Source organism: Platalea leucorodia, assembly GCF_965183815.1.
Source record: "Platalea leucorodia genome assembly, chromosome: Z".
Taxonomy (NCBI): domain Eukaryota; kingdom Metazoa; phylum Chordata; class Aves; order Pelecaniformes; family Threskiornithidae; genus Platalea; species Platalea leucorodia.
Window position 1 is genome coordinate 35,545,909 of NC_138858.1, and position 24,102 is coordinate 35,570,010.

Below are 24,102 nucleotides of genomic sequence, written 5' to 3' on the forward strand. Positions count from 1 at the left end.
CCTGTACATGCATTTCCCAGACAAAGCAAGCGTCTTTGTCATTCTGAGCCAAAAACATTTTCTAACATGAACACTTTAGGATGCAGTATCTTTGCCAGAATGGAAAAGGCTTCATCTCTCTGTGGGTCTTGACCTCTTTCTCTTTCTGTCTGTCTGTCTGTCTCTCTCTCTCTTTCTCAAGAAAAAAACCCTTAAAGTAAAACAATTTCCTCAAGTCAAGTCTGCCTCCAACAGAATTCATTATTTATTTTTTAAATCCAGAAATGATTTCAGCTTGCACCCCAGGTGGGAAGTTAAAAAGAGGGAACCGATTTGAAGGTTTGTCACAGTAGGCAGAACAGTCGCTTTGCAGCCCTTGCCTGGCTAAGGGTGCACTGCTTCACAGCTACACTGTAAAGTGTTAAAAATCCTCCCCACCCACCCCAGAATATATATATATGTATGTATAAAAAAAAATCCCCTGTCCACCTCTCAGTACAGAAAAGGACCTCATCACACTGCAAAAATAGCAGTACCCACTTTGGTCAATTAAAACAAACAAAAAAAGCATACATTATTCTTTTTTTTTTTTCTTTTAAATCTGTGTACTTACCTATAATAACCAATACAGCTAAAAGCACTACCTACATAGGCAAAACTTGGTATTGCATAATTCGTATAAATTTGTATCCCCTCCCCCCAATATTAATTGGAAGATGAAAAACATGAAAGGTTAATAGAAAAAACACCAAAATACTGAAAATATTGCTGGTCGATTACAATTTTTAAGCGGCAACTATACACAGCCATGATATGCTTTATAAATGTGAGATAAAGGTATAACTGTCTAAAAAATCCATGATGTCACACTTTTTTCCCATCTGGAGTACAAAATATTTTGTCATAAAAATGGTAAAGATTTAAAATGATAATAAATGCAGCAAAACAAGTGTAGTGATGTCAATTTTTTTGTGTTTTTTTTCTTTTTTTGTTTTTTTCCATTTTTTAGATTTCAAGGCAAGGCACGTAATGTGGACATTATATCTTCGTGCAAATTAGGATTACTGGAAAGAGTATTTTAATTATTTTTTTAAAGAGACATAGAGGCAAAATGTCTGCCCATGCACATTATATATCTGTCAATATGTGAAAATTGTTGAACAAGGCTAACTTCTGAAAGCACCATGCAAGTTTTCAGCACCCTGTAACTAGACTTACATTGAGTGCATTATTTAAATATAACATATCCCCATCCTGGTATTACCAGTTTGTAAACGGTAAGCTTTGCCCTTGTGACATGGATTTGCCTATCTCTTTGTCTCTGTGATGCAGATTTTACAGAAACATGTAAACCCTATGGGTTCTTGATGCAACCAGTAACTTTAAATAAATAAATCCTACCCCTCTGTGGAGGCAGCAGCTAAACCAACATAAGTGCTGTGTTTTCATTGATTTCTTCCTCAAGGACATGATTTGTCTTGATTTAATGCCTTTTAATGCCCTCAAAAACTGAGGGGAAAAATAAGTTTGTTCAAAGTAATTTTTATTTCTATTTTTAATCCCCTCAATTTAGAGTCCAAGGGCTGAAGGACTTATAGTGATGACCCCTTAGATATGATTTTTAAATTGCACTTGCCTCTGTAAGTGTTTCTTTAGTGGGGAAAACGTTCACTTTTTTCCTTTTTTACTGTTGCATGAGGAGATAACACTTTTACCTACATAGAGGCATTTCTTCCATAGAGCCTGTGTGTTCATACTGATTGAAAACTTCAAACTGCATAACACACTGAATTAGGCTGAATTAAGGGCCAAAGTTTAATAAATCCATACTGATAACTAAAGGCTACAGAACTTTACATTTAGAAATCAGAGTGTTGAGAAAAATGGCTGGCTCACGGCCCTTGTCCTCCTGCAGCTCTCTTGCTGCTGCCTAGCCTTTGTTTTGTGAGATAACCAGGAATAGTGATCCCATGCGTAAACAACAAGAATACTAAACCAATAAAACTAGCTTATCATGCAAATATTAAGGCATCTAGAAAGTCAGTTAAAATATATTGTCAGAGACAGAACATCTATTTCCCAGCGGACTTCATATAACAAAGGCTACTTAGCAGGGGCTGCATTCTACCCATCAGTGAAATATCATCGACCCTTCATGTCATTTCAGTTTCAACCATAAGGGAATTAGTGATTGTAAGAGCTGCAATTGCTGGTCTATTTTTTCTTCTTTCTTCAGCTTCTTTTCTCGTCCTGTCTTCCTTTCTTTTTTTCTTTTTTAATTCTGCTTTTATTTTAATTTTTTTTATTTTTTCCCTCAGTTGCTTGTTTCTGCTTGAAGGAAAGGTTCTCCAATTATGTTCAAACCATAATTTGGGACATTTGTCGGCAGGATTGGTGTCCTATTTGATACTTGAAAAGGAACCAAGCTAGCCCAGGTACCAGGACTGTTGAAAAGGGGAAAGAGATAAGGAGAGAGAGAAAGAGAGAGAAAAAACAAAACATAAATTAAACATGGTGCAAAAACTAGAACACAATGAATTTGAATCAGGGTTAAGCCAATATTCATTATTAATAGCGCTACTTAAGATAAAATAAGAAACCAAATTTGTGAATAGTACTTGAGATTCTACTTCACAGTTTTCTTTGTGAAAGTATGACTTATTTGAAAGAAAAATAATTGTGTTGATCTCAGTTGCAAGTAGTATTACTGCTATCTTACACTAAGTGGCCTGTTTGTTTATGAAAGCTCCCCAAAATTTCAGACACAAATATATAGAGCAGGCACAAATAACCCACACAAGTAACGCTATATGGCACCACGGATGTTATTTAAGAGTTACTGAAATACACTACAGCGTACAGGTTTGGTCTTTTCAAGAACACAATACAAATGTCCAGTGGTTAAGCTTCCTGTGCGATTTCCTACCCTTTTACAACCTGGCAGTTTATCTTGTCTCAGTCCCAAGATGTGCCTCTGAGGTGCATGGGTCCCCATGAGAACAGGGGACCTTTAGTATTCAAAAAAAAAATGTTTTCTTTACAGATATTTCCCAAAAGGTATTAGTGCCTAAGGAATACTGGACAACACAGGGCCCCATCATGTAAATACTTGCAGCCAGGGGTAGCCGTGAGTCAAGGGTAGCAGCGAGTACCATAAATTTTTCAACAAATGTCAGAGAAAGAAAATATTTTCAAAGGCAATTCAATGACTTTGGAACTTAAGTCATCATTTCAAAAGCACTCTGTCACTGAAAAGCTTAAGTCCTAATGGTATTCACATGTTTACCAGGCACCAACTAGTAGTAGGTACCGTACCCAACAGTATTTGCAAGATGGATACTCAAAGAAAGACCTCAGCTGCCTCTATTCAGTACCCAGAGCAGACTCTGAGCAGCCTTTTCCTTAGACATGTTTCTGGCAACCCAGAAATAATGGACTTTCTCTAAAGTCTCATCAAATTTATTCAGAAGAAAAACAGGATCGTCATGTCAGGAATCATTGCCAAGCAACTACTACCAGAGCTGTACACAGAGCGTGCAAACACGTGCTTCCTCTGCATTTCATTGTATCGAGTTTTTCTTTGCACTGGGTGTTTCCACAAACACAACAGCTGACTTGGGAATACACATTGGGATCAGACTGATAAGCTTCATGATAACACATCTAAAGACTAAATCCCCTAAGACATGTTTTGTGGCGGACAGATACTGGAAGTTTTCTTCCTTCTCTGTCTTTGGTCAGCCCTCCACACTGCTCTCTCCTTGGATGAGCAGATTCACTTCTGTGGCATCAGGTGTAAAGAGGAAAATAGACCTTTATCTATTTTAAATGTGTACAAAATAACTACATTTCACTTGACAGATTTATGTGATCCTTTCAGTTGCTGCTGTATGAACATTGAAGAAAGAGGTCAACTTATTTTCTGAAATCCAGGGGATGTGTTCCTCAGGTCTTTTATACTAAAAATAATACAAACAGCTTCTTTCATTTATTCCTGTTTGATACTCTTTACCTCTCTAAACCTATTAATTTTCTATTTTGATTCCTAACAATTAATTTCAGGTACTCTGTTTTACACACAAAAAAAGCAGAAAAAATTGCTGACCTGTTTGTCTCAATGATGGATAAATTCCGAAGGGAGCAGGACTAATTTTTTTCCTCAAGGAAATATGAGAAATATGAATATCCTAATGTATTTTAAATGCCTGAAGTACAAATATTATTCAATAGGTTGTGGGGTTTTTTTTTCCCAATTGGGTATATTCTTGATGGTCACCTGAAAATCTGAGGAATTGTAACCTCTTCAGAAATTAAAAAAATCTTGCTATATTTTCAAATCTAACATCAGCTAATATGTTTAATTAAAAATTTTTCTTTTTTTTTTTTTTTATTCTATTGACTATTGCAAATAAAATAAATTCTGTTGTTGGAAAAATAACCCCTTTTGAAACTCAAAAATCACAGTTACACTGCAAATCTTGAAATACTCACAAAGACTTAAACTCAGTTATGCATGAAAGATTTGTCCAATATGACCTCATGAAAAGATTATGTTTCAAAAAAAAAATTCAATATCAGAACCTCATTTAAGAGGCTTAATTGTTGCAACTTATTAATCTTCCTTCACAATTTGTTTTAAAATGCATTTTTTGTTCCTTCCTCTTCGGATTTCAGTGATGTTAAGAAGTAAGTTCTGAAATAAGACACAGTGCAAATCATTTCCAAGCACAGTGATTTGTAAAAATGGGAACTAGTAATAAAAAATAAAAATAAAAAAACCAAGCAGATTTGTTTGCTCAGGATCTGTCTGAATATATGTTTTACAGCACACGGTTCTTTGCTGTCCTGTTACATGGATTTAGTGTTTAGTGACTTTAAACAAAATAGAACACTAACTAAAAGAACGTAAATTTTGTGTGGGATCAACATGGTATTTAAACAAATTCTGTTGCAAAGGCTAAATACACAGCTTCCAGGTTATCTTTCTGAAGATTTACGGTGCACTTCACTGGTCAGATACATATATACGTGACTTTTTTCTTAAGTTGAAAATCTTGTAATGACTACGGTGGGTAAAGAAAAGCAGTCAGTGATGATAAAGAACAAACTACTATTTGTGGCAGCTTTCTTATCTACTACTTCATGTAGGACACAGAGTTCTTGATTTTGTGGAAAGTGCTCAATAAAAATAACTTGTAGCGAGTGACTGATAGGACTGTTGTTGCCATATGACTTACAAATTTAATATAGGTGTTTATTTGAACCTTTCAAGCCTCCCACCTTATATTATGACCATGCCAAAAATGCAGATTGCAACAAATTCATCCATCCTGCTTATGAATCCTCAGGGAGTAATAAATCTCCCAAGTTAACACTGTGTAAATCCCACAGGAGCTTCGGAAGCCTCGCACGCTGCTTGCGCAGAGCCTCCTGCTGCCGGCCATAGACAGTTATGGCGCAGGCAACAGAGCACCTGTGGTACCAGGACAGCTACATGCCATCTGCATGTGGTGGCTGGAAAAGCCACCACTCTGACACCTCTGAAGGCAGGCTGAAGTCCCTGATCTACATGCACCCACTGGGCAGCAGCTGGCTCTGCTGGCAGCCAGGAAGGACAGGCCATCCCCTCTGTTTGCTAGCACTCCTAAGCCATGATCATCAAGGCTTGATGAGCTTTGGTTGTATTTCAGAAATTAGTTTTATCATACCGCAGTTTGATGTAACTCTATCTCAGGCCACCCCAGACCTGATACCCCCACCAAGTGTTTACTGCAGACAAAAGAGGAAACCTGAATGAAAGTTACTGAGGTCAATAGCACTAATCACAGCACAAAGCTCTGAGAACAGCTATGATAAAAAGAATAACCAAAAAAATAACTCAGGATCTGCTAAGCTGCTTACATATGGCTGTCTATCCAAGATTCCCACATACCCCATTACATTTACGGTAAATTTAATTGAACTTTCAACTACCATATGAGCCACACCCTGCTTTGTACCTCCCCCGTGCTCCTGCGTGCAACCAAGCCAGACTGACAGCCCAGAAGAGCAAGGTCCCATGTCAGCTTTCTCAAACCTGCTCTGAAAGGACCTCTGTGAGCATCTCAGAGCTTAGCTTCTGCCATGGAAACCATCTACGGATTCTCTGCAGATGTGCCAGTGACTGCTGACTGCAAAGCAAACTGCCTGGGGGCCACGTGGGTGGCAACAGAAGGAAAGGGGGGAACACCTTTCCCTTCACCACACTATCCAGCAGTTTGCACAAGCCCTAGGTAAACTTCCAGCCCTGAATTTCACAAAAGCAGAGGCAATGCTCTGTCTCTGTTCACTAAGTGCCTCAACACAGGAGAAGCCAAAACTCTTTCCATTGCCCAGGACACAGGCAAGCTGGTTGTCCTTGCAGAAGGTAATGAGATGTCCCTCTGTCCAGATGGCTTCTCCTTTAAGATAAAGATAAAAAACCTTTGTATGTATAAGTGGAATAAAGCACGTCTACCCCACTCTCCAGCCCACTGCTCCTGAGGAAATCTGTGAGCCCTGCACTGACAGAGGTTATATTATAAATGCCTGTCCCTTGGAATATGAAGTGAGACCTCAAAAAAACTTCTCTAGGCTAAGTTTTGAAGAAAATTACATGAGACATCCTTCAGATATTGCTGTGAGATTCAGACTACTAGACTTTTTGAGAGAGTATGGTTTGCAGGACCACCTTCCTGAAGCATTATACCTCTAAGTAATTTCTCTACCAGAAACAGTTTTCTCTCACCATAACTAAACTACTAGCTGTGCTATACAGTCATCAGTTCCCCCTCTATCCATGGCAAGTATAATGCATTTATCTGCTCAAATGTAATAAAATAGCAAAGGAAAATTCTGCAAGCATCCTACAGGGTCAACATTCTCCATTACAGTTTCCATTACAGTTTCCATTACAGTTTTCACATGTTAATTCAATCAAGATTTCTGCCATGATTTCCTCTTAAAGATAATAATTGCTGTTTCAAGAACCTCTGATTAAAATATTACTGGAATGGATCACAAGCAGTACTAACATTATACGTATATACAGTCTGCTTTGGAGATTATAATAACATAAAGAGTATAATAATGTTAAACAATTGACTGAATGCAATAAAAAATAAATCCAATCAGACCCAAGTAAGTAAGTTTGAAGGATTTTAAGATTCTTATTTTCCACCAGTTACTACCTTCTTTCTATAACAGCTTCAGAAGTCTGTAAGAGTATTTCACCATTTGGAAAGTACACCTAAATCAGTATTTCCTTCTTGCAGCTTTACTGCCCTGTGCATGAATACATTAGCTTATACAAGGTAGATCAGATCATGCCAGATAAGTCTTTGGACAGAAAAAGTAGAAATGCCTTCAATGTCAAGAAAAGTGGCACTAGCGAGTCACCAAGCAAGGTTCATCTATCCCTGCAGTAAGCAAGTGCTCACCCACACAAGTATAGGGAACTTTACCATTTCAAATTGTTAAGATCATACGAACTTTGGAAACACAATTGTGCTAACCTCAGTGCCCTGGCTAAATTCCTACTTGTGCATTTCTGCCAAAAGAATAACCACTCACTGGCATCTACTTAATGTAGTACTTCTGTTACCATGCTAAACTGGTATCTGTAGTTAAACAGCTGCCAAATTTCACCTCCAAGGTGAGCATTTATTTCAAGGGATATATTAAGTATATCTCAGCTTAATTTAGGATAACTATAAAAGTTTAGCGGGCACATACCACCCATCTAGCAGATGGAGGAGGTAAAGACCTACTGATTTATGCCCAGAGGAGGGAAAAGGAGAATTCTGCTGTAAGAATACTTATTCTATTCCCTGAAGGCCCCTTTTTTGTGACAGCATAATGAAAAAAAGGTAAGGAAAGATTAGGAAGAAGCCACAGACCCCATCACTAACAAAGAAAATCCACAGCAGAGGAAGGGCCCAGAGAAAAGGTACATGTCCATACTGTGCTCTGGGCCATGCCTGCATGAGTGCTTGGTGCAGGAACAGGGCTAAAGCAGGTTTGCAAACATGCACATGCACAGAGGGGCCTATGACCAAGTGGATGGCTGCCTCCCATAGAGCCAAACCATGGAGAAGATGGGCTCAGGTTACCAGAGACCATTGGGTCACCTATGAAAAACTGACTCTTCACTTTCCACATCTACACTGCTTTTTTCCCCAAGTATTACCATTTCCAATTTTGTTAGGTTTTTTTACCTCAGAACTTTTAAAAAATATAACTAAAAGTTTATTTATCAAATTAGCATGATTAAATAATAATGCAGATAATCCTAAGTGCACCCAAAAAAATACCAAAATCCTACAGTGTAGTTTTACTGCTTCAAAAGAAACAATTGGAGGTAAAATGGTCAAGAAGTAGAAAACTGGAGTAACCAAGGGGTTAAAGATACAGTTTACACTTGGGAATTCTCTATAATATGCTCCTCCTTCCCTAGCAGTGCTGCCAAAAATCATCTGACAGGAAACATAAGATTACGTTTGTCCTACCTAAGTAGAACAAAGAGTGCTCAGAACAGGCAACCAGTTCACTGCAAAGCGGGAACTTTTCTAATTCTACTGGAATCTGCAGTGCTGCTCAGAAAATATTACTGAAGTTGTTTTCTTTACTTTAACGTCTTGCTTCTGGATCATCTCATTCATTTTGGTCACACTACAGTTCTTGCTGCTTCTCCCATAAAGGTTAATTTAAAGCTCCAAACATAATCATGTGGAAAAGGGACATTATTGATTCCTATGGTTCATTGTTCCCCCATTCTAAGTCCCTGAAGTTCAAGTTCAATCTGGAATTACATCATGTCTGGTTTCTCCTGGTTACCAGACGGCTTGAGACGTGACCACAGCTACAGAAAAAACAAACAGCCTTCTTCACGCTTCGGCTCCCCTATCGATTCAAACATAAACTTTTTTTCTTTCTCTCAAGTATGCTTCAAGTATGGAGCATGGTTAATTTAGAGATTAAGTTCCAAATTAGATTATCTAATGGCATCTTAATGGATTGCTGACCCATTTCCTGTGGGATGGCAGCATGCAAGTCTGGCTTGAATACAATTAATTTCTTAGGAAGTGTTCTGAAGATGTTTGCCTAGATGGAGAGGAAACATAATGTTCTGCACATCTTTCTGCATTGCAGAGTTGGGCAAAACTATTAGACTTAGCAATTTAAATTGATAAAGACCAGAAATCATTAGGTTTTCTTTCTATGAATACTTTTACAATCAGGATACTTCAGCATTTTTGTTCTTAAATTGTAATGAATTGATACTTCTATTCCAAAACATTGCCCAAGGGGTTTGGGGCAGGGCAGGTGGGGGCCATAGGGTATGAACCATTGCTCTAACAGGTGTCTGTGTTTGCCAAAATGTGCTTGCCACAGCAATGCTGCTGACTGTTTTGCTTTAGCTATGTGTTTGCTTCACATCAAACACACACAAGGTACTGTGCTACAAAAGCAATCTGCACCCATTCTCAATTCCCCTCCTATTTCTTTCACAAATCAGTGATTATCCCATTTGATTGCCTTATCAGCATTATTATCATAAACCCAGAGTGGTGCTGGGAGAAAAAAATGATGCTTGGAAAGCTGAACACCCCTACAGCTAGAGCTGAGAAGGAAATTCAGCACTCTGAGAACAGAGCTCCCCTCAGCATCTCCAGGAACAAACCAGCTGTTGTACTATGCTTATGTGTCAAGATAACAGACTGAAAGCAGGAAATGCTAACCTAGTACATTTGCCTGAGTAGTGTAAATGTAATGTTAAAGTAACAGTTAACCCATAAAACTAACACAGAAACATTGTTAAGAAAATGAATATAAATAACAATGGTTGGGAATAAAAATATGTTTGGCAATAACTGAGTTAAAATGTACACTTTGGCAATGAAAATTTTCTTACAGTCTGTGAAAGACTTGCAAATACTCAACACGCTCTGAGACCCATCATGCGGGCTTTTACAAGTGGTTCCGCTGGAATTAATATCAATGACGTAAAGAGTGGCTGAGATTCAGGCTCAAACTCATGTTATCAGGCTTACATACAGACACACACACGTTTTTTCTCACTCTCACTCAAGTCTTAAGTTTACTTGTTGCATATGCTCTTGCTCTCATGTAGCAACTGAGACTGTATTTTCCTAATTGAGCCTTACAGATTTTCACAGCTTCCCCTCACCTTGTCTCTAGGAAAACAGTTATTACCACAGAACTGTGGTTATGAAAAAAGAAGGTTGTGGGTTCTTTTAATGGATTCTGAGTATCGTCTTCATATGTACAGCAAAAAAAAATTACCTAAATGAACTTAAAAGTACTTGAAAACTTAATTCTATTGATGCACTTAAATGTTGTCCAAAGTTCAGCGGACACAATAAAATATGTACCATAAATGCTGTAAGCAAGAAAAAACCATAACTTTAGATGGTTAGGGTATCAACAGCAAAAAAAGAAAAACCTGCTACTTCCAAATACTTTACCGAATAACTGGCTTTTTTTCCCGTTTTTTCAGGATGCTCACAGGATGTTTTTTATAAGAATTTCCTTTAAAGATACTAGAATGTTTCATTCAGCTAAGCAAAGTATTAATCTAGTTATCACTATTACATGCAAGTCTTCTGGTTTTGAAGAAAATGGTGCATCAATGACTTAAAGTTTTGTGGTTTTCTTTTTTTTTATCTTCTGTTATTCATATTCTCTTTTTTTTTTGCAAAGTTCAGTCTTTTGCATATGGAGCACTACTGTCCTATACCTGCGACTTTAAATGCCGACAAATACATAATTTTATAAGGAAAGAAAACCCCAGAAAATATATTCAGAAACGTATGTATCATATTTTGAAATCTATGCATCGTATCTACTATCAGGTATGGCAGGCAGCTACTAATAAGACAAAGAACACAGAAATAACAGAGGTTTTATCATCATTTGCTCTCCCCAGTTTTCCAAGGTGTGGTTCACCAACAATGCTCCATGACAAAGCTTCCAGCTTGGCCACCTCTGCTACCTGATTTCTCTAGAGACAGGACAGCTAACATTGAGGCACTGACAACTTTTTACCTTCTTGAGGTCAACAACATTTCTGAAAAATCAGTATACTTAAAATAACCACAAAAGCCTGCTGTAAAAGGTCAGATTGAGTACCATCAAAATGGACACTGCAGATTTCAGGAAATCACGCAGTCAAACATTTATCAAACCATTTTGTGGGAGAAAACTTGACTGTCTTGACTAGGATGTATTTCTTTGCCAACAAGCAACAGTTCCTTTTGCAGTATGTTCTTTTTTAATGTTAGTTTTAGTGTTAGAAGGGCTCACTGCTCCTCAGCCTGTGCAGGTATCATTTCTCTTCTTAGATCCTCACCTACACGGGATTTGAAGAATGTTGTATTCCAAAGCCCAAATCCTAAAAGCCATCTACTTAGGGAGAACTGACAGTTTGTTTCTTTGGTCTCAAAGGCTGTGCTTAATTCAAGGTCAAGTAAGTGAATCCTAGGCCTGTAAAGAGGTGCCCATGGCAGACTTTGTGCTTAAGCTCATCTGGCAGCACTTTTATATGTTGGTAGGGTCAAAGTGGCAGGCAGCACTCTGGGAGTGACCTGCAAAGCAGTTTTGTCTATAAAGGTGAGTGGATCATGGAGCGTTCTTGTATTCACCACCAAAGTTTCCTTGGTCATCACCTAGAAACCTTTTTTCCTCCCTTTCCTGTCTTTTTATAATTTATGACCAAGGGTCTTGTGTGATGGGTACTGAAAAACAGAATTCAGCAAACACTCGGATAGTATTTCGGCCAGTATAAACTGGCATTACTTTAAAGGGGGCTCGAGTGGTGACTGATTAAAACCATTCAAGGATATTCATAGATAGGCAGTTGTGATATACTCTCCTAATGCCTGTCAATGCCCTGAAACAGCAACACCCTTTGTGGTGGGAGAATAAATCACCCGCTCTGTGCTATACTAGCTCACTTTGGATTCACTCTTGGCAGTACATTGAAAACTGTGGCAATTACTGCATGATGGGGATTTATAATGTGAATTACAGCCCTTGAGGAGATGAGATGAATCCATTAGCTAATTTCCCATTGTGCAATTTAATCTATAAGGGAAGAAATGACAACACCTTGCTTTTCCACCACAATTCTTCCAGATCTTAAATATTATTTCAGAAAAATTGCAAAAAGGAAAAGTAAAGCAAAAATATTCAAGGCATTTAAACTTCAGATTTGTAAACAGTACTTTTCAAATTCCATAATTACCCTTCCAAGTTGACATGCAAAAACCCCAAACCTTCTAGCCATCCATATTACAATACAGTGCCTCAAAAGGCATTTTGTACATAATACATAGACACACTCACATTCACACACATACTTACACAAGCTATTCAGAAGTACATATACTTTCATGTGCACACAAATGTTCAGGAAGTATTTAAAATTATTTCAAGAGTGACGAGTTAATACTTCATCTGACAGGCTCTCAACCCACAGGCTTTACATGTACAACCCCCATTAAGTGTTGAGTGTTGCAGATAATCCTGCACATGAAAGAGGTGAAAAACTGATGTATCACAATAATTTGATTTGTTTACACACCTATTTAGACACACACACCCCTACCATTACCATAATTCATTATATACCAAGAGATGTAAAAGATAATAAGGAGTAGTTTATTAATGTACCAAGGGTTAATGGGTTTTATTGTTTGCCTTTTTTTCATACAAAAATAAACTCTCTTTTGTGTAAATCTTTACTAATTATTCTGTTATTTAGTTGAGAAATAAGATGGTTTATATCTTACCTTCACGTACATGTTATGACCTAAATCTACACCAGCTGATTAGTCAGAAAAGTCTCTATGAATAGTATGGTTATTCATTGTCCAAAACCACCACCACCTCAGACATTTGTTATTATACTCATCTATACCTCTAACAGCATCATTTTCTTTGTGTTAACCACTAAGCCCCCCAAAATATGTCCTCTATTCTGCAAATGACATTTTCATGTTTAAAGCCTAAAAGATCAGTATTCGCTTAAATTTACAAAATCTTTGCATTTGACAGCACAGCATTGTGATTCCAGGTGCTTAATTAACATAGTTTCTAAATTCAGCTTACACTAAAGATAACCTGAGTGTGTATGCGAGAAATATTACACACATGTTTTGATCAAATGCTGTCACATATTCCTGTGGAGGCCTGCTAAAACAGATACTGTAGCTCAATGCAACTTTTTTAGAGGTGCTGTAGGGGTGGAAATAATTAAAATGTTACCTTTGCCAAGTAATTCCCAATGTATCCTCACTGGCACTGGGGTATAAATGCCTGCCGTTTTGATTCATGGTCCAGTCACAAATTCTCAGCTGTCAATTGAAACCTAGCAGTCAGATATGGATCGAGCAGTACTACAGTTTTTAGTATTTAAATGAATACATGCAAACTAGTACTGTACATGGCAAAAGCCTTACTTTCCCAAGAAGTAACTTTAAAAAATAAAACAAACAAACAGAGAAAAACAACTTATTCTGAGAAATAAATGCCTATAGATTTGCTTAAGATAATGCTACTTTAATACGGTCCTCTATTAATAAAGCATAAAACTAGTGTTTAGCACATAACAATTAGCCATAATTAGATTACAAACTGAGCTGGAATAAAAGGAAATGTTAATATTTAATAGCGAGATACTTTAAGAAAGGAAATAAAAATGCTGTTTTCTCTAAGAAATGGTCTACATAATGTGTATTAAGTAAAGGTCAAATATAATCAATATCTTGCAGCATGCATTTTGTGAAACATAGAAGACATGCAATTTATAGAAAATTTGCCCAAATTAAACAAAATGTATGTCCTTATCTTGCTATTTAAGAAGGATGAAGGTATTTTGTAATTGAAATTTATTCATCTCAAGTTACTGAAAGTGGTATTACTTAGCAAGAGGTGACAAAATAATCTAATCTTGCTTTAGACTCAGAATAATAACATTTAAAATACTTTATAGCATTTTAATATAATGAGGAATGTACTAAATGTTAGCTGAAACAAATTCTTCCCAGGTAGTCAGATCATCAGTTCTGCCTTCATGGATTGTTCAAGCAACCCTCTATAGCTCTATTTATTTAACAGCTGCCCTATAGTGTTAGCAGATTTATTGAAAAGATATACTGCTTATTTTTAAGTTTAAAAAAGTGAACTTATCTGGCTTGTGAAGAAAACATACATTTTTAACCTCTGTATAGTCATGCTGTACATAAATTGATGTACCATTATATATGATACAGCACTCTGAATTGAAGTTAATGTTGTTGCTGAGTTTAATTGTATTCAATGTGTTTTAGTTTCCTCTATTTGTATTCACAGTCTTTAGATAGTGCAGGCTACAGCAAACAAACTACAACAAACTATTTTCACAGGACCACAATTAATTGCAGTCTTTTCCTGAAAAATACAAATGCTGAGGACAAGACAATATTGCAAACCTGACCCTGTCTGGCTGTTAGACTCATAAGTTTCCTGCTGTTAAGGTCTGAGAAATGGAAATGTTAGTCTCTGATGTTTTCATAAGGATTGTTTCTTGTTTATTATCTAAAGAACTCCAAGGGCCCTTCTAAAGGCCATTAAAAGCATGACTAAACCACATGAAATTAACCAGAAAGGGAAACATGCAGTCAAAAAGTTTGCTAGAGGTAACTGTGAATAATATATTAAATATGTTTAAAGAAAGGGGTAGGTAAATATTTGGTTTAGTCACTATAGAAAACAGTATTGTAAACCTGATTTTAATATTGAAGACATCACAGTAAAATATGTCAGCTCAGTTACTCAACGTACAGTAGATGTATTTATGCTATAATCCTTAAGAATATCATCATCGTCATTACAGATAAGTATTTTAAAGCTTTATAACAGCTATAAAAACTCACTTCCAGCTGAAACACAAGACTGAAAGGTTAAACTCCTCCTCTTCTTTCACAAAATATAAAATCTATGAATAAAATCCCTTTGGCTGATTAGAACCATAAAAAAATACTAAAATCACAAATTTAGTTTTACCAAATGATTTTATGCACTTAGTTCTAGCTCCAAAGTCTGGCAAGCACTTAGCTCACTATAGAACCTGATTGCATTTGCCATTTGGGGGAAACAGTAAGGTACTGATGTATTACATTTTAGTAAATCAGCTTCTGCACTAAATCATTATATTCTTCCCACAGCCTTCCACTTGTACAATTAATGTGTTAAATTTTTCGTTAGGAAAGTTCCAAAAAGAGCTTTTCAAACCTATTTCATAAATGTTCATAATGACTTACTTCATATTATATACAGTCATATATACCTCAATACATATACATCTAAATACTGTAACGGTAATAAGAGAACAAGTGCATTTTTTATATATGCTGCACACACACACATGCACCTGTATATGAAGATTCGTGCTACACCAGACTTACAGTTAAACTGTAGTGCTATTCACTGCACCAACTGTGCCATACTTGCGATACTGACAACACCTTGAAGAACTGCAAGTCTGTATGACAATGGCTTCTGTGATAAGCCCAGGAATGCATCAACTCTGCTGAAAACCACCTTCCCAATGTTAAAAACTATTGCTCCACACTCCTCAGCAGGTTCATGTAACTGCCATGTTTTCTTTAAAAACTAACCTTCCAGGAAAATGCTTTTTTTTCTCCCTCACATAAAATTTTCTCTCCCAAATCACTCCTGCTTAGAGGACGATGTCTAAGATTTAGAAATATACTTTCAGAAGTATGTAGAAATATCACTTTCAAAGTCTGTGTCTGCATCCCTCATGTGTGTTGAGTGCTTTCTGGGTAAAAAGGCTGGAGAAGCTTAAGAGAGCTCTATGAGCCCTGGCTCCATTTGTTGGAAGAAGACGTCTGTTCACAGCAACAGCAGGAACACTGCCCTTCGAGGATGTCCAGACAGCCCAGTAGGGAAAGCCTGGGGGCACAGACCTGACATGAGTACCAAGCTTTGGAAGGATGTAAGGCACTTTAGTACAGTATTTTGAGTGCTGTATGTTGTCTGGAGTCATGGTGAAAGCTTTCTGGCTAGTTATAGTCCTTAGAGTAACTTAAGTGACCGCTAAAACCATGTCACAGTGTTAGCTGGAGATGAGAAGGCACATTCACTCTCACCCACAGTAAGCCACCTAAAAGATTTTCTCTGCAGGACATGTGAAAGGGAGAGGCAGGAAACTACTTGAAGGCTACTTCAGAAAACTTAAATTCCTCAGTAGAAGGACTTCAAAAATAGTCCTCATTAGACATTTAATAAATGCTGAAAAACACCATTAACTTTCTCAAAAATATGCTATGAATGCAAAATAAATTAGCTGATTTGGCATGTGACATGGTGAAAAGTCTTTCCTAGAAGCCTGTTGCACAGGCCTGCTCTTCAGTCCAACAGCTTTGTCTTTTTCAGCAAGGCAAGCCACATGAACCCCACTTCAATAACACCTTCCATCCACGAAACATTATCAATGATATTTTTATTTATCTCTCACCTAACCACACAGAAAAAGAACATGGTTCTGTATTCTGAAGTGGGGAAGGATGCCCAGCCTTGCATCAGATGGGGAAACCTCACAGGCAGCCCAGCCATTTCCTGACACGTGGAGCTGCAGCAGTCTCTCATCCCTGCTATACGTCCTCACTGCTACACTCATGAAACAGCAGAGAACACAAAGACCGCTGCAAGTGTTTCTCCAGGGAGGCAGTGCAACTCCCTCACCTGCCTCAGCTGTGTCATAGGAAGGGGTCACAGGCCCAGGCAGAAGCAGAACAGTAGACCGAGTGCCTCTCCTAACTCATCCACCTCCCTGTTCCTGTTCTGCCCTCTGTAAAATGCCAGGAAAGCGATTTTGGTTTGCACTTTCCAGTGCTGTGAGACATACTGATAAGAAGTTCTGCCTGAGAGCTAGATTTCACTATAGCTGCCTTTTCAGTTTAAAGTGGGCATCTTCCAAGCACAACCATCCTGCAGAGTTTTAAGTATGCAAAACCCACATACATTAAAAACCCATAGTCAACAGCTCAATCTTTAAACATAGTCTGAATAATCTCTATGGGTTAATATTTAAGCAGGTTTCGTATTCTCCTATTTAAAGAGTGGCTGTCTAAGACCAACATTCATCTCAAGCTTCTGTGATCGCTACTGAAAGTAGATATGTATTTTGGAAAGTGTAATAGGAGACTGTGCTATAGCTTCTGTTAGTTGAGAAAAGCCCATAAAACATAACATTTGCATATTGTCATTGTTCTGACTGAAACTTCCTTTAAATGTGTTTCCTTTCCACCAAGCATATGTGAAAGGTGACCTCTTATCCATTTACATACCTCTCTGGTGGTCATGTGACCCAGTTTTACGTCAAACTGTCAATTATGATAAGGGGCACAATAAGAACAGCCTAAGTGTTGATAACGTGTTTCCTGGCTTTCCTGAGAAGTTCTTTTTAAGAGTCCACTTGTGTTCTTTCAGCCTTCTGCTGAAAGCAAAATCAACATCCACCCAAAACATTTTGCAAGCAGATACTGTGTGTTCAGTGGACATTTAAGTTTACAATTTCCATGATGAATAGTATGAAGAGAACTCCATTTTTGACTGTGTGATTCAGTAACTAACGGATGCATCTGATAAAGAACAACTTCCTACCAAAGAGGCAGGAAATTCTGGTGTGTAGGAAATAAAAAGCTATCTACAATTTTCTAATTTTGCATTTTAAAGACCTGAAGTGTTTCTTATTACTATGTACATGGCAAATGTCAAAGCTGTGTGAAAACCAGGCATACCACACACCACACCCGGAAAGTCTAAGCTCTAGTGAAAACCATGCCACTGTATTACTCAGTGCAAAGACAGAAAGAGTTCACTACCTCCTCAGTAACTGGGCCAGCATTAGTTAGCACAGTCTACTATAACAGACAGGAAAGTTCTAGAGGTCACTGTCTTCACAGACCTCAAGAGCTATCCCGTTTATTTATATTTTCTAATTAAAAATACAATCACGCATACAAGGCTCCAGGGTGCATTAAAATTAAATAAATGGCCAGAAAAGAAAACCTATCAGCTATTTAATTCATTCCAACAGAAATCTCATTATTTGTGAAACCATTAATCTGTATTTGCAATAAATGCAAATGTCTATCTATCCATCCATCCATCTGTCTATCTTTTTATATCGTTTACAGAGATAAAGTGCATGACTAGTATTTCTGGCAACATTCTAGCTTCATAGCCAGAAACAACATCAACCTGTCTCTAAGGGTCTGTCATTTCAAGAACATAATAAATTCATGAAGTTGAGAACAGTAACACAAGGAGGCTACAGAAATGCCATCACATAACCATGAGAATGCTGATCACTAAGACTGTTGCTGAACTAATGATCTCCCCATTAAAATTATTTAGTCAAAGAATGGAGACCCAACTAGAATCTGGAAAGGGACTTTGTCCACTTGTAGAAGATTGAATTTGACAGAGAATCCTCAATTTGTTCTTTTTTCCTCTAGTCTAGGCTTAGAAACTACAGATCTTCAGTAGATGCAAATCAGAGAAAGAAGGGAGAAAAAAGGTGCTCCCATATAATTGTGAAGGTTATCCAACCCTTCTTTTATGTGCAATTCATTTAAGATGTTTCTCAGCAAAGATGATGAGCACCGAGTACTAGATTTGACTTCATAAAATAATCCCACCAACCACCAATAGTAAAATTGAGAAAAATTCTCTCACTCGGGTACTAGCTTTTATCACTTCCCTTGCCCCTTCCTGTGGTGCCCTCTCTGCAGTTGCATTATCAATACTTAACAACTCTCAGAAGCTGATGCTGAATCAAGAAAAGCAAACTAAGTGATCATTAACAATTTGTAGTAGACAGTTGGGGGGGGCTGACATGACTTTTTTACAACAAAATTACAAGATACATGTGACTCTCTAGATGCCACTGAAGCAAGAGATATGTTTTGTAACTATTCATGTCTCAGTGCAGAAATACCTGGCATTTCAAGGCAGGTAACAGGAAGATCCACCAGCAATTGCAGCAGAAAGTGGGCTGCATAGTTATAATTCCTCATCAGAACCTTGTCTTCCTAACTATCAACATATCATGCTAAGTAATGCATGTAACAGCAGAATTTTCACAGTATCCAGATCAGTAAAAGCAAATAAACTGCTCCCATTGGTGCTATTATGCACTGTCTTTCAAAGTTGTATTTGGTGCTTCCCATCTAAATGTGAACACACCAGATAAGTTGTGCTATAAATTGTTTACTGGAAGCTGTAACAAGCTATCACTTTGTCAGAAGATTCCATGTAAGTGTGTGTTGCAAAATACATGTGTAACTTTTAAATTTATTGTGGTTACTGCAATTTAAACAGGCTATATAATGGTTCTTTTCAACAGCAACAAAAAGTACTCAACGGTACATGCCCATATTTCTCATAACCAGAGAGAATAAATCTTCATAAAGACTCCTCTAATGAAGTAAAAAAATGTACCGGTGACAATATTTATTCTTGAGGGGTCAATGTGCATTACAGGGTATGGTGAATGTTTAAAAGACCTCTCTGGAACTAAACCGATTGGCTTTCTAATTTAGAATATCTCTCCACTAATACAAAATGATTGATTACCTTTATTTCCCGTACCCCTTGATTTTTCTTTTCATTCATCATGGGCTGCTTTAAACCAAATGCATTTAAAATCTGCCACAAGAAGAGTGGTCTCTTTTAAATTGTTGTAAAGTAATGAAAGGACATAGTAAATCAATCTCATTTCTGCCTTACCAAAGGATAACCTTTGCTCTATTAAAGTTGTTTAAACAATCTCAGTGCTCTACCTCAATTTCTGGGTAATAAACATATATGGCACTGTCATCTCAGAGATGCCTTTAGGATTTAAGTGAGTGAAGGTAGCTAGTTCATTAGAAACTTACATATACGCACTTAAATATTTGTATTTATCTATCTGAAAAAGCTTTGTTATTGAAGTATTCTGTTCTTTCGAATGGTTTCAGCAGTACACACTATTCCCTAATTTTGTACATATTTATATGTATAAGCATCCACACATGTCCCGCCACCCTGGCCCAAACACACTCAGACAAGCATACACATATATCCGTTGCATAAGTTAGAAAAGAATAAAGAATTCACAGCAAAGATGAAACCATGACACAATTTTTAAATCTACTATGTGGCTCACTGGTCACCAATTGACGCACTTGAATTAATATAACAAGACTATGAAGCAATATACTTTAGAAGGGAGAACATTGGTTTCACACAGTGGCATTGAAGAATTTTTCTGTTTATGAAGTGTATATGAGACTTAATTTATTTTCCCCTTCCCCTTAAGCCATCTAGCCACGTGTTTTACCATGAAAGGGAGTACAAGACACAGTACATGTAAACACCAAAGACTGTGATGACCCTTGAGATCCCTCTCACTTTTATGTTCCTATGACACTGCTGAAATCTCCAAACGTAATTCCATCTACACAAAGCCAAAAATACACAGAAGATGCATGAAATAAGCAATATATGATTTACATGTCATAAACTCAGCCAAGAGAAAATTAAGTGTGCTGCCACTACTTTCTGGCATGTGACAAGCAGTTTGTAACTCTTTCCTTGAACTTGGAAGAAGGTGGAGTGGGCTTAAGCAGTAGCAAATTTGCAGAAAAAAATGTGTCTAAAAACAAGAAGTAAAAAAAAAAATATTGCACATCCCCAAATTAACTGGATGTCAGAGACTTTTCAGAGGATACTATGTAAAACTTCACATGAAAAGAAATCGAGAAATTACGTGCACTGTGTTTAAAAAGAGAGATGTTGTGTGTATTTTAAGATACAATACAATAAACATATATGGTATATCTTTCAAAAAGAACCATGTTATAGTAATTATAACACATTTCATAATATAACAATCTTTGAGAGGTTAAAAAAAAAAGCAATGCACCAGAAAATTTACTGAAAAATGAATGGTTGGCAAAACCACTAATTGTCATTTGTTATTTTCATAAAAGTGTACAGATGTTTCCAGTTAGGTCTCACTGGTTAAAAAAAAGTTGGCAAAGCATCAACTGTCTTGAATAAATTATCATCTTTATGATTTTCTCTGAACTCTGCATGTAGTGACCTTTAAAATGGACATACTGCCACCTTGCCCTGGGAGTGGATAGGGATAGGGAGTTCCAGATGAAGGACACCAGCTATATCTCAACAAACACAGAACAGGTAGGTTTTACTGAAAAATGAATCAGGCATGTGTACCAACTGTTGACAGGACCCCAAGCCTGAGAAAAAAATACAGTACAATAAATACCAAGGACTATTTAACTGCTCTTTTCTTACTGCCACATTCAACTTTTTTCATTATAATGTTTTACATGCTGTTAATTTCAAAGTCCTCTGCTGTTAATATCTAGGAGCAACACAAACACACATCATAAAATATGTTAAAGTTCTAAAGGGTCTGAATTTATTCCTGTTACTAGCAATATAACATTTCTGTATACACATGGCCTTGCTACTGACTGCAGCTAATTTGTTTGTAAGCCATCATTAATCTCGGCTGTATATTTTCACAGTTTGGGTAAACACTTCATTTGCATTAAATTTACAGCATTAATGAGATGTGAAATTTAAAATGCTACTTGAAACATAAATGCTGTAAGAAACTAGAACAAAAATGTGGGTTTATCGTGTTTGAAATCAGCAGACCAATTCAAACCTATTAAACTAGAAATGATGATGTGTTGCATTGAGAATTTGGTTTTATAACTCATCTTCTAGAACTAAAATGAAGAAATGTAGGCTTAAACATCTGGGGAAAAAAAAAAAAAAAAACACCAAAGTAGCTTGAAAATAATAAGTTGGACTTTTTGCTTTGGAAATTTTGCTTATTTTTTAAACTAATTTTGAAATGAGCATTTGTTCCTTTTACATGTAATTCTCTTTCCTAAAGTCCTATTAAAGACTACATGTATGAGCTCTTGAAAAATAAAATAATTGAAAGAAATATGATTAGAAGTTCCTTAAGATGGCACAAATCTAAGAAATAAAGCATGTGCTAAATTGATGTTTCTTAAAGGGTTCAGTTTTGTTTTGAATAAACTTCATCTTCAGATGACAAATACTGAAACCCTTAGGATCCCAGTCTAATCCAAGATAACAGTGGCAGCACGTAGGAAGGTAATATCGCAAAAGCTTCTCTATATCATTACACCTATGTGAAACTTGCCCACCTGTTGCTGGTGTAGGAAGGATGGGTCTCTTGGGCTTAGTCCCACATATCGATTGGCTTGGGATGTGCCTGAGGCTGTGTAGGCTGATTAAGGAAGAACAAAACAGATTGATAAAAATACCAACCTATCATAAGTATTACCCTGTGCAGGTACAGCACAAATATGAGAGATCCAGAGTTATGATTTTGCATTATATAGGATGTGTCTATGTTTTTCCTTTATTTAGACTTTAATAGAATGCAAAAGAAAAATTGGACCAAATTTGGAAAGACGTGTAAATTCCTATAAACTTCAATGGAAGCTGCATGTGTAAATCATAATGATGTCTCTTGTTAAATAAAAGTTCCTCTGATTAATACATACATATATTTTTAAAGTAAGTGATTAAATAAGATATGTATTTGAAGGAATCACGAGCCTGAATCTCATTTCCACTACAGCAATCTAAGGCACCAGTGAAATCACCAAGATTGCAATGTTGAGAGAAAATATTAGTGCACACTTATTATTCTTACTGCTGTGAAGGCCTATCACAAAACTGTACAAGAACAAAAAAAGTTGGAATCAAAAGTTCAGCTTACTTATGTGGCATGACATGAATCTTTACGGGCCTTTGAAAACAGGATGTAATCTGATTAGTATTTTCATGAGAAGGGAGCTAATTTTTACTGTGCAATCTAATATTAAATATTCAACTTCCTTATGCATCAAGAAACAACATTTTCCCAGAGGGACAATTTAAGTAAGTCTCTCACTGTCTGCTACAGAAGATTAAAGAAATCCATTTCTGAGGAGAAAGGGAATGGTAGGTAATGCTGGAATTAGTTACAGGATATGGATCCTTCACCTGTAGGTCACATTCCTGTCTGTCTCTGTCAGTAATCCCTAAAAGCCATTACTCTCTCATGGCTTTTGGTGGCACTTATGAAATGAGGTAGGTGGTCTTAATCCACTTCCCAGTGTGGAAATGTCCGCACTGCAACTCACTGCCTGGAAACTTGCTGGCAGACAAAGCAAAACTACTAAAACTGAACAGACATACACAAGGATGCCAGTGAGGAGCTAGATGGGAGTACTTACTGAATTGGCCTGTTAATATTAAAGTCACACAGCAAATACGAGCAACGGAAATCGATTAAATTAAAAAAAAAAAAAAAAAAAAAGGGTTTAAACTGTAAACAGTCTTTACTGAAAACTGTCATAAAAATTCATCATTTATTAGAAGGAAACTATGGTGGAGGCCACAGGGTTCCTCAAATATTATCAAAGCCTACTGTTCTTTCTCATTCAAAACAATTCTGCTATTGCACCTCAGAATGAAAACCAGTGCTATTCATTTTTCATTTTATTCTCAGCAGAATGAATAATAATGATAACTTGTTAGCTAAGCATATGTTTTACATATATATATATATATATTTTGAACCAATCAATCAGTTATTGCAACTAAAAGTAAAACTATACCTTAAAATATATTTAGTCTTGATTTTCCCATTAATTTAACATTAGCACTCTGTGTGGCAGGTCTATTATAACTGATAATACAGTTTATATGTATTCATATATAATTTATACACCAGCAGGACATGATCCTTCATTTTTTTGCTATTATTTTCTTCATCAACAAGCTATGTTCCTTCACTTTTTTCCTCTTACAGTTACCAATCCAGTTTCAAAAGGCTTTACCAACCAGATAGACTACTGCACTGGTCTGAAAACCATAACACTCTGAACATATAGCATTTATACACTATCATCTCATACGCAGAACTGGCACATTCAAATAAAATTTGTAGATAGAGGGGGTTTTTGTTATTAT

General features: G+C 36.8%; 1 protein-coding gene across 3 annotated transcripts in view; it reads right to left on the reverse strand.

The window, feature by feature from the left end:
* Nucleotides 1–591: 591 nt before the first annotated feature.
* NFIB (nuclear factor I B) overlaps nt 592–24,102 on the reverse strand; it is a 174,775-nt gene continuing 151,264 nt past the window's right edge. Inside the window, exons 10-12 of one of the 3 annotated variants that reach the window (XM_082335534.1) lie at nt 22,284–22,366; nt 13,285–13,373; nt 592–2,423 (exon numbers count right to left, since the gene is read on the reverse strand). In XM_082335534.1, the coding sequence (XP_082191660.1) occupies nt 2,294–2,423; nt 13,285–13,373; nt 22,284–22,366 (302 nt within the window). In that variant the 3' untranslated portion in view covers nt 592–2,293. The remainder of the gene's footprint in view (nt 2,424–13,284; nt 13,374–22,283; nt 22,367–24,102) is intronic. The other 2 variants (XM_082335535.1, XM_082335536.1) reach the window with 2 other exon arrangements.